Source organism: Chenopodium album, chromosome 12, assembly GCF_948465745.1.
Source record: "Chenopodium album chromosome 12, dcCheAlbu1.1, whole genome shotgun sequence".
NCBI lineage: Eukaryota > Viridiplantae > Streptophyta > Magnoliopsida > Caryophyllales > Amaranthaceae > Chenopodium > Chenopodium album.
In genome coordinates, this window is record NC_137845.1 from 53,363,633 (window position 1) to 53,375,005 (window position 11,373).

An 11,373-nucleotide genomic window follows, 5' to 3' on the forward strand; every position below is an offset into this window, starting at 1 on the left:
GATTCACCATCCTAGGTTGGAGGAAGAGGTAAAAGACCTGCTGGCATAAAACAAACAAAGATGAAAGGTAAAGCATCTACTACTTCATCTTCAAGTATAAATCTTGAAGCGTTAAACACAAATTTTAACGAAGTTGGTGATAAGTTGAATGATTTGGGTGGGCGATTTCTGGATCAGTTGAAGGAAAGAGATGAAATTAAAAAGGCACAAGTTGAAGAAAAGAAAAGGCAAAAGGACGAGGCCATGAAGTTTAGAATGTTAGAAAGATTAATGTAGAAGCCCGTTCTTGATGAAGTTGAATTAGAAATGTATAAGAAACTTAGAGATGAATTCAGTAGTAGATTTTCGATTTGATTTAATTTACCTGATTATACCGAGTAATCATGATTTGTTATTACGATTATGAGTTGTATGTTTTATTATTATTGTAACTTTGCAGAATTATTGTCAATGTACCTTTTTAATATGAATGTAATTTCTATGTATTAATATGAACTTTATGTTTACTAAATTGAGTTCAAGTCTGTTAATGTTACTTAATATTATTGTGATAATGTATAAGATTGCTACCCATGACATTTCATCTAACCAAAATCTTATCTTCTGACATCCTTTGTTTTATAACCACATATCATTATCTGAAATCTTATCTTCTGACTAACCTTATCGTTTTTTGTCTAGATAATTTATCAGATTGCTCCCATGACATTTCATCTAACCAAAATCTTATCTTCTGACATCCTTTGTTTTATGACCACGTATCCTTGGGAGAAATCTTATCATCTGACTAACCTTATCCTATTTTTATCTATAAAATTCATAATATTACTCCCAATAACATTACATCTATCAATATCAACCTTATTTTCCCTTTAGCATTTTTTTTAAAAAAACCCAAAACCTTCTAATTCAAATATTGTTTGGTAATAAACATAATATGAATTTCGATTCAAACTCTTCAAGTTCTTCTTCTTCGTCTTCAAGTTCAACTGATGAAATCTATGATCAAATGGTCATGAATTTTATCAACGAGAGTCATCGATTATAAGTAATGCAAAATGCAGTGCTTGTAGCTGTAAACAATTCAGTACAGCAAAATGAACAAAAACGTCAAAGAAAACGAAGAATAACTGTGTCGAGAAATCGTGAAGCAGCTCACGACAATTTAGTTTCAGATTACTTTAGTGACCAACCAGTATACGATGAACCACATTTCGAAGGATTTTTCGTATGCAAAGACCCCTTTTCCTTCGTATTGTCAACACATTAAGTGCAACTAACCGTTACTTCCAACAACACCAAGATGCTACCATGCGTCTTGGTGCTTCACCCCTTCAGAAATGCACAGCAGTCATACGTATGTTAGCTTATGGTTGTTCTGCTGATCAAGTAGATGAGTATCTGAAGCTCGGTGAAAGCACTGCTAGAGAATGTCTTGCACAGTTTGTCGACGGAGTAATTGCTCAATTTGCAACTGAGTACCTTCGCAAGCCAACATTGGAAGATATCCAACGCCTCCTTAGAGAAGGGGAGGATAGAGGTTTCCCTGGCATGTTGGGCAGCATTGATTGCATGCATTGGGTCTGGAAAAATTATCCAACTGGATGGAAAGGAATGTATCAAGGAAGATCTAAAACGGCGACTGTTATTTTAGAAGCGATTGCTTCCAGGGATTTATGGATTTGGCACGCCTTCTTTGGGACGCCTGGATCCTGCAACGACATTAATGTAATTCAACGTTCTCCGGTGTTTGATGATATAATAAATAATCGTGCTCCACAAGTTCTGTTCACTGTTAACGGAAATAATTACAACAAAGGATATTATCTCACGTATGGGATTTATCCAAAATGGTCGACATTCATAGACACTATTGCAGTCCCACAAACCTTAAAGGATAAATTGTTCACTACACGTCAAGAGAGTGCTAGAAAGGATGTTGAGCGTGCATTTGGTGTGTTACAAGCTCGGTTTGCAATAATTAGGAAGCCTGCTTTGGCATGGAGTGTAGAGTTGATGTGGAAAATCATGATGACTTGAATCATTATCCACAACATGATAGCTGAAGACAAGCGTGATACATATTTAAACTATAAAGATCCACTTGAATTCGCCCAAGAACAGCCTGAAAATTGCCAGGGTCATCCTCAACCAGAAATGCAACAACATTTACCGTAACTCCTGGGCAGTATGATCCTGATAATTTTAGTAGATTGATAGCTTCAAGAGGGGAGATTCGCGATAGACAAGTTCATGAGGCATTAAAGAACGACTTGGTTGAGCATTTATGGACAAGGTCAGGAGCTCGGTTGAAAATTAGCATTTTAATAATTTTAAATCATGTGTGTTATTTTCATTGCTTATTTTCATCCGTGTATTTCATATTTTTAATTTATGTCTTTTAATTCATGTATTTCGTATTTTACTAATTTTTTATATTAATGTGAAAATGTATTAGTTGACGTATTTTTGTTCGATTAATAATAATAATAATAATAATAATAATAGTAATAATAATAATAAACATATTTTACAAACTAAAATAAAAATTAAGTGTGTAAATAGGAGAGAGAATATATGGTGGGGTATATGTAAATAGGAGAGAGTATATGGGAAAGGATACTCATTGATGTTGGAAATATTTAAGAAAGAGGATAAGTAAAAGGATGGAGATAGTGGGAAGTGATGTGAAAGAAAGAGAGTGTGATGTGTCAAGTGGAGGAAAGGAGAGAGAAATTGGGAAAGGATTGTTGCTTACTCTTGAATGCTGGTGCTCTTAGAGTACATCTTTATGACTCACAATTGTAAACCATTCAATAAATAATTGTTCAATCATGTATATCTTTTTAGGTGTTCATTTGTGAACAAAGTTAATTTTTATTCTCGCTTATAAGAAAGGGAAAATCTAGGTCACGGCCACCATTTTGTGTATAGCATTACATTATATGTCTTGATGAAATTAAAAACTTTAAAATTATTATATACATATAATGACTCGGGGCATCGCTTGGGCCATACACTAGTTGAAAAATGAAAAGTATTTAGTAGTATTTTTTTACCTCTCAATAGTACTTTCAATTTGTTATTATTATTTACTAAATTGGCACTGATATGTTTTTCTTTGTGTATAACTGTTATGCCTTTAAACTCCCTCCTTCACTTCACCATGATGTCATAATCGATCATCATACACTTTTTTTTTCAACCACTCTTGCCGTAGTGGTTTTCCATTCAATTTTTTCACTCCTAAATTAGAAGATGGTGTGCATTGACTTACTTCTTATTCTATCTCTATCTTTGAATAACATGTTGAAATTATAGATATAGAATCGAGAGAAGGGGAAAAGGAGCTTTTTATTTATTCAATCTATTGAAAATTGTGCTTTATAGAAACATATATATATTATACTCAAAGACAGATCCAGAAATTTTATATAGGGCAGGGCTTATGAAGTAACAAGAACAATTTTTTTTTTTTTTTTATTTTAAAAACACAAAATTCCAACTTAGATAGCTTTCTTTTGATTTACAAGTATAACATTCAAGTAAATTATACTAAAATTCTGGGCATGGGGCGGGGCAATGGTCTGGGTAGGCTCGCCCCTGAATCTGTCTATTTATATAGTGCAAATTAAAACTAAACTAAAAGTAAGGAACATGATCCATGATCATTAACCCACTAAACCCACTACCTTAAGGCTTAAGACTCCACTAACACAAGCTAATCACTTAGTAGAGCATAATCCTATACATTAGGAGTTAATTAATCCCTACCTCCTTATCCCTATACCTTATAAAAAGTACAAGATTATTCTTATGAATATTATGATGTCAATTATACCCTTCAAAATGTGTATTTAAATATATATATATCCTTATTAATATATACAAGTTTTGTTTTAATGAAGAGTGTTTAGACAATTATACCCTCTAAAATATTTATGTACTTACTTTCTCTCATTAATGCTAGTTGTCTTGGACATTTATACTCCTAAACATAGTTGTTTACATATTTTCTCTCGTTAATCTTGCCAACAACTAAATCTATATCTATATTTATTTATTTATTAAAAAGTGTTCCTAAAAACGTTTATGTGTCACATAAATCTGCACCACATTGCGCCACATCATCAATCAACTATCATTATACCATGTCATTTCTAACATTGCAGCATTTATTCCATGTCATTATTAATAAGAAAAAAAACATCCCACAAGGTTTGAACGTTGTATCTCATGGTTACAAGATCACACACCTTACCATCTAGGCCAAAGCCAATTTATGTTCTTTATATACACATAAATAAATATATGTATAAGTAAGCACAAAAAAATGATTATATAAACTGAAAAAAATAAATAAAGAGGAATAGCCTCAACAATTCCAAGATAATGGAAATATAATACTCGTATCTTCAACAATGAGATTTTGGGTTACATTTTGTTTTGAATAGTAACTCGGTACAACGTTCGGGATGCGTACTAATTTATAATTTAAAGGCTAAACTAAAAGAGTTTCCGAATATGATTAGCTATAACGCGTGCATCACGCTAGTAATGCTAGTAATAATAATAACTTAAAAGTTGAAGCAAATATTCCAACAGATTAATAATAGTGAAAGACGGAAAAAGGGCTTACAAACAAATTATTTATTTTGGAACGGAATGAGTTTTAGTGGGCTAAGGTACCACACCTCCCTTTCCCATCCCCCTAGCACTTCTGGAGGCCCAGTAACACACAATTTAACTTGATTGAGGCCAGTTTTAATCTAATGCAAAATAATGGGCCTAGCTTGGAGTGGACCCACCTAAATTCTTTCTAATTGATCCAATTTACTTGTATTCCTTGCCCATGTAGACCTTGTAGAATTGTAGTGATGGTCAACTGGTTACTACTATTATCACTTAAAAGTTTCACGCTTATTTATGTATATTTTATATAAGGAAAATGCTATACATAGTCATTAAATTTACATATAAGTATTAAATATACAATAGAAAATCGTATAAAGTTAGAAAATCAAAAAAATTATAAACACTAATTACACTGATTTCCGTGTGTTTTTGTCATGAATTCCTAATTTTATAGTACAATTTTCAATAGTATATATAATGTTTATATATGGCTCTTAGAGATACATTGCTTACATATAGCATTACCCTTTATATAATTAGTTTTTATTTTTTAAAATAATAATAATAATAATAATTATTATTATTATTATTATTATTATTATTATTATTATTATTATTATTATTATTATTATATCTCAAAAACATACAAAGTTATACAACCTATAGAAAATTAGTGGGAAGCCGAGATACAATCTGGGCCCCCACTCATTTAGCTATAGAAAAGCCAATCCTAGTAAAAATATGAGCTGCAGCACGCGCCCCAATGTCTTGAGTTTTTGAGAACTTCTGGATCCGCTTCAGCAATGCAACAACCTCATTTTCTAACTCCCCAAGAAAAGAGAAAGAGAAAGAGAAAGAGAAAGGAAGGAAGCCATATCCAATTGCTTGGCAACTGGATTCATACTTGACCCGCTTCCGATTGGCCGCATCAGTCACTACCCGTCCAGGAACAAAGTCAGAAAGCCCAGACTGTGTCAATGGAGAAGACCCTGTCAAGTTAACACAAACATCGCGACCACAATCCCAGGAATAAAGTAACATATCTGCAGGTCTGAGGACCCCGTCGTTCCCTCCAGATAACCCAATGTCCACCTCCTTTCTAGCTGAAATCCCTGACGGATAGCAAATATCAACAAGCATATCCCGAACAACATTATGCCGATGTTTAATGCCCACAATACCAGCACAAGACATCGCATGATCACCGAAAATATCCCCAACAAAAACCCTTGAACAAGCAGAACACGGCGTTGTGATGGAGAACAATGGAACACCCAACCGGTAGCACAGCACACAGCGATAAGTCTTAGCGTTCATCGTTTGACCCAACCCCGAAGAAATTGGTTATTATTATTATTATTATAAAAATATAAAAAAAACCCTACAAAGTCAATCAATTTACAAGAAATTGGTAGGGAGCCGAAATACAATTTGGGCCACCACCCCTCTAGCTATAGTGAACTCGATCCTACTGAAGATGTGAGCAGCTGCACGAGCACCAATACCCTGAGTCTTAGCGAATACCTGAACCTGCTTCAGCAACGCAATAACATCCTTCTCTAATTCTCCCAATGAAGAAAAGGAGAAAGGAAAAAAACCATAACCAATAGCCCTACAACGCACCCCATACTTGTCCCGCTTCTGCTGAGCCGCCGTCGACACAACAACACTAGGAACGAAGTCAGACAACCCCGATTGTGTCAAAGGTGAAGACCCCGTCAAGTCAACACATATATCAAGGACTCTATCCCAAGAATAAAGCAACACATCTGCTGGTCGAAGAGCCCCGTCATTCCCTCCAGTCAACCCAACGTTAACCTCCTTTCGAGCAGAAATCCCAGACCGAAAACAAATATCAATAAGGGTGTCACGATTGCTAATGTATATTCACTAGGTTATTATTATTATTATTATTATTATTATTATTATTATTATTCCGTGTCATTCACTAGGTCATTATTATTATTATTCCGTGTCATTCACTTTTGGAAGTTTCACGATTGCTAATGTATATTTTTTGAATAATCAAAAGTATATATTAAGACAATGCAAATTTAATAAAAACTGACATAAGTAACAAAGGACGTCAAAAGATTGTGTATTTGTGTGAATGGTGTATAATTTCGAACATTATAATTAAAAAAAAACGAGGGAATTAAGCCTAGAGTACATAAGAGAGTATAAGACTATACTAGTGTTTTCCCCCTCTTTATCATTCATTTAATTTGAAATTTAGTACTATGTAGTAATTATCATTGGTCTTTGGTCTATGTAATTGAAATCTGATAATTATTGTGTGTAGCAGGATTACAGGACTAAAACTCTAGAAGCAACAGCTAACAACATTGAAATTTTGGTACGTGAAACTGTGAAAGGCTAAAAGCATCACTAAAATGTGATTATTCACTTTAAATGGATTTCACTTTTTTTTTCCTTCTCGAAACTTTGGCATATGATTATGTTAATATAATCAACATACATTAATACTATACTTTATAAATCAAAACACATACGTATTAGTTCGTTGAATTGATGTTGCATCCAAATTATATATGATTGGCAAATAATTTTTTACGTACTCCACTCTGTCATAAATTCTTAAGTTGGATAAGGAGGCATTAAATAAGATCATAATCAGAATTTAGTTCTTTCATGGAGTATATAATAAAGAAACATGATAAACATAGCCCTAAGGGCTATGTATAAGAAGCTAAATAAGGAAATGTTGAGGATAAATTAACATTAATTACATCGATCTGTACGTGATTTTGTCATGAATTCCCAACTCAATTCCATTTTAGGAAGTATATTTAATGCTTATATATAATATATATCATTCCCCTATAATAAAGAGGACAACTAGAAACCAAAATTACTACTTAAATAATTTCATTCATCTTATTATAGAAGAAGTATGTGAATTTGATAATTTCTAAAATTAATGCATTTTTTAGGTAAATAGCCCAAAAATCTGCAGTTGGTAAGGATTAGAATTATGAGAAATCATAAGATGAAGCCCGTTCCAAATATACAAAGAAATAATTTAGAGATAATATGATTAGGTTACATAGTTGTCAATAGGCTAAGGTTTATGTATCAATCATAATGTCAATGCTTGTATTTAAGAAAAAGTTGAAGAAATAAAGTGTTTAGTTTGCTCATTGATCTTACCACTATTGTCATGATCAATGGACAATAATGAGGCAAAATATTACAATACAACAGACAATGGCTCCTTAGTCACATTGCAAATATGCAAATGGTGGAAAGGAACGTACGCATGGTTTATATGAAGGTGGAATTCTTTTTGATCAGTGGCGGATGTTGCGTAAAAAAGTTAAGAGGGACGAAGGTTTGATCTCCTAACTTTTTGTTCCAAGACCACAATACTTTAATTGTCACTATGTCACAATTATCTACTCCTACGAAGTATATACATTTGATAGGTACCATATTACATGCAACCAAAAGGTTAAGAAAAGCTTGAAAGGACCCGGCTATAATCTACCTTTTGAAACTCCCTCTATTTCAAAACAAATGCCCCAATCTAATTGAGCACGTTCGTAATGCAAAAAATGACTAATAATATGAAGTACAATATATCTTTATCTATCAAAGATTATATTTGGAAAATAGAATTAAAATGATAAATTCACTAACAATGGTCAAAAAGTATCATAAAAATAGTGCAAAAAGTCAAATTAAAATACTATATTTGTTTTGAAACGGATAAAGTAGCTCGAGTATGGATCATATGTACGATGATAAATTGACAACTACGGAGAACTAACTAGTGATGTACTTTCCATAGCTTCTTAGTCACATTGCAAAATCTTGCATAGAATATGTTATAAAAAGAAAAATAGAATTCAAATTGATATAATCTTGTATAAAAGCTTTGGGTCGCACTCTTCGTTTTTATTGTTTTTATTTACTCCATTAATTAATGCATCACTTTTTGAGGCGAACTGTTTTATTCAACCAGTGCATCATTTCTAATTTAAAATTTTTCTCCACTCTACGTACATTATACCATAATCCTTCTAGGGTATTTACAACTTTACGCCGACAAAGTCGATGTACTTAAAATAATGGTAGATTGAAAACAACTTATAACTTGTTCTCTTCAGCTTATAAAAATCTACTCCGTATTACATACTTCTATTATTTATATAGTCAATGTCATATTATAATAAAAAAAATCTAATTAGAAATTACTTGATAATGTCTTTTTCTTATACGTACTACTACCGCTGTTACTTTTTAATTACAACAAAGTAATTTATTGTTATATCTCACAAAAAGTAATCCTTTTATTACAACAAAAAGTAATTCATTTGTTGCAACAAAAAGTAACGGAGGTAGTATATAAACCTAAATCACAATCAACACTAGTCTAACTAGTACATCAGACTAGACCAGAGAAAAAAAAAAAAAGATTAGACTTGATTGAAATCAGATCAGAACATATTATTTCAGGTGAACATATGATAGATGTTAGGATATTGACATAAGTAGAGTGTGTATCATTTCTCACTTTTTTTTTTTCCATAAACTACAAACTACTCTTTGACCATCCAATAAACTATCGTTAAACCTCAAACAACATCTACCAGATCCTTAAAAACTAACCAAATAATCATATTATATCCAACCAAATATAAGCAATAATTAGAAATATTTGTATGAGTAATTAAGGTTTCTCGGCAGATCCCGGATTTAAATAGATACTATTCTACTACAAGCATATCCCACTTCTGATATCATTTGATATGATTCTCCTAAAAAAACTTAATTAAATTATTAATTTGAATTTTAATATGGGTTTACAAGTAATTATTTGAGTCAATGACGTTTATAGATTACGGAATTTGCTGTATTTTAGACTTTAATCTCTACTAAATTTGACTTGACGAAATAATAAATTCTTCGTACAAATACTCTTACAATTCTTAGGGCCAGTTCACTTCAGCTTAATTTTAGTTCAGTTCAGTTCAGTTCACTTTAATTAGCTCCAATCAGTTCAGTTCAATTCAACTCCTAATTTTCTTCTCTCATAAAATATTCATTTCAGTTTAGTTCAGTTCAGTTCAGCTCCAATTAGTTCAGTTCAGTTCAGTTCAGTTCAGTTCAGTAAATATAAACAGGCCCTTAGTCTAGTTTTCATATACTCTAATCCTTCAAGTAATTGTGATTTTGTGGAGTAGATAGTGTGACATGTACCAAAAATTTCAACACATCAACTTATGATACTCCGTACCATAATTGTGAAACTAAAGTATTTTGTTATGTCATAGGCTCATAGCTATACGCCTGCATATACCCTTACTTTGTAGGAAAAAAATAGTGTTAAGACTCGTTCTTTGTTCACTTTTACTTCTACGCACGAATTGGAATATTTCATTGTTTTTTACTAAGCTAGTATGAGAGGTTTTCAGTGAATATTGTAAGAACAAAGTAACTCCTATAACATTGACCGAGTAACCCCTCTGTAATATTTACCAAGTAATCTTTATAAGACCGACAGAGTAACCCTAATGACACTGACAAAATAACACTTACCGAATAACCCTATAACACTAACAAAGTAACCCTCACCACATATAAGAATATAGGTTTAAATATTGTATGATCAAATTCTTCAAAAAGGCGGGTGTACGTTAATTTATTATAAGACAGGTTAAAGTTATCTTAAAAGTATTTAAAATTACCCTTTATACTATAAAAGTTATTATTTTTCTAATAATAAATTTTATCATACAAAAAACTTATAATGTATTAGATTAATCATATTAGCCTTCTTTACATTATGTAATCATGAATCTTTAAGAAATAACACATTTAAAAATATAATTCAAACCAACGATAAATTAAAAGTTACCCTTTATGGGATTAAAGTTACCATAAAAAAAGTTAAAATTACCTTCAAACTAACCATCTTACAACGGAATTAATGTACACCCTCCTTACAAGACTTATTGGCTTATTGCATAATAAGCTATTTTATATTACACTTTCAAATTTATTTTTTAAAATTTTTGATTTCTCTTTTGCCATGATGTAATAAAATTTCTCAAATTTTATTGATCAAGTTCTGGCACAACTGTATTATTTTTTATATAGAGAGTGCCATAAGAGCAAATGCTATGAAGATTGGTGATCCTAAGCTAGGTTAAGTTTTAGTACCATTCCTTAAAGATTTAATCATCTAAACCTAGCTAGTTGATTAACCACTTAATTTTCAGATATTGACTATTGATTTGACGTTAGTTTTTCTTCTTATTGATAAGTACGTATCTCAAGAAGTCAAGGCTCAGGAGTAGCTAAAATGTCACCTATCACAAACTCACAAAGTGTGAGTATCATACATGATTTTTTTTGGATGTATTTTTTCTGATGTATCATACATGATTTTTTTTTTGACAAGATCATACATGATATTCATTTAAAGAAAAAAAAAAAAAAAATCTGACATGATTGCATATTCTATCCTGTATGGCTGTATTGCTTCAAAAAAAAAAAAAAAATCCTGTATGGCTGTATATAATAAATTATATAATAAAATATACAAATACACCAAAATTTCTGTATCCTATATATATATAAAGCAATAATATCTGTTTTGCTTGAGCATTTTCTATCCTACCTAATCAAAACATTTCTATTTATCCTCCATTAAAACACAAAGAAAAAATATAAAAAAAACTCCCGTACATTATTTGTTGCATATCAACTATC

General features: G+C 31.6%; 1 protein-coding gene across 1 annotated transcript; it reads left to right on the forward strand.

The window, feature by feature from the left end:
• The first annotated feature begins 60 nt into the window (after positions 1-60).
• Positions 61-2,780, forward strand: LOC145571359 (uncharacterized). Its single transcript, XM_081630406.1, has 4 exons — positions 61-257; positions 1,221-1,970; positions 2,156-2,296; positions 2,648-2,780. The coding sequence occupies exons 1-4, from the start codon at positions 61-63 to the stop codon at positions 2,778-2,780; spliced, it is 1,221 nt and encodes a 406-aa protein (XP_081486532.1).
• The last annotated feature ends 8,593 nt before the right edge of the window (positions 2,781-11,373 follow it).

Excerpts from the sequence above, each read along its gene's own strand:
- LOC145571359 (XM_081630406.1), top strand. The coding sequence starts at position 61 with ATGAAAGGTAAAGCATCTACTACTTCATCTTCAAGTATAAATCTTGAA. Across the intron at positions 258-1,220 it reads GAGGCCATGAAGTTTAGAAT|GATTTTTCGTATGCAAAGAC; the intron begins GTTAGAAAGATT and ends CACATTTCGAAG. Across the intron at positions 1,971-2,155 it reads TTTGGTGTGTTACAAGCTCG|AAATGCAACAACATTTACCG; the intron begins GTTTGCAATAAT and ends ATCCTCAACCAG.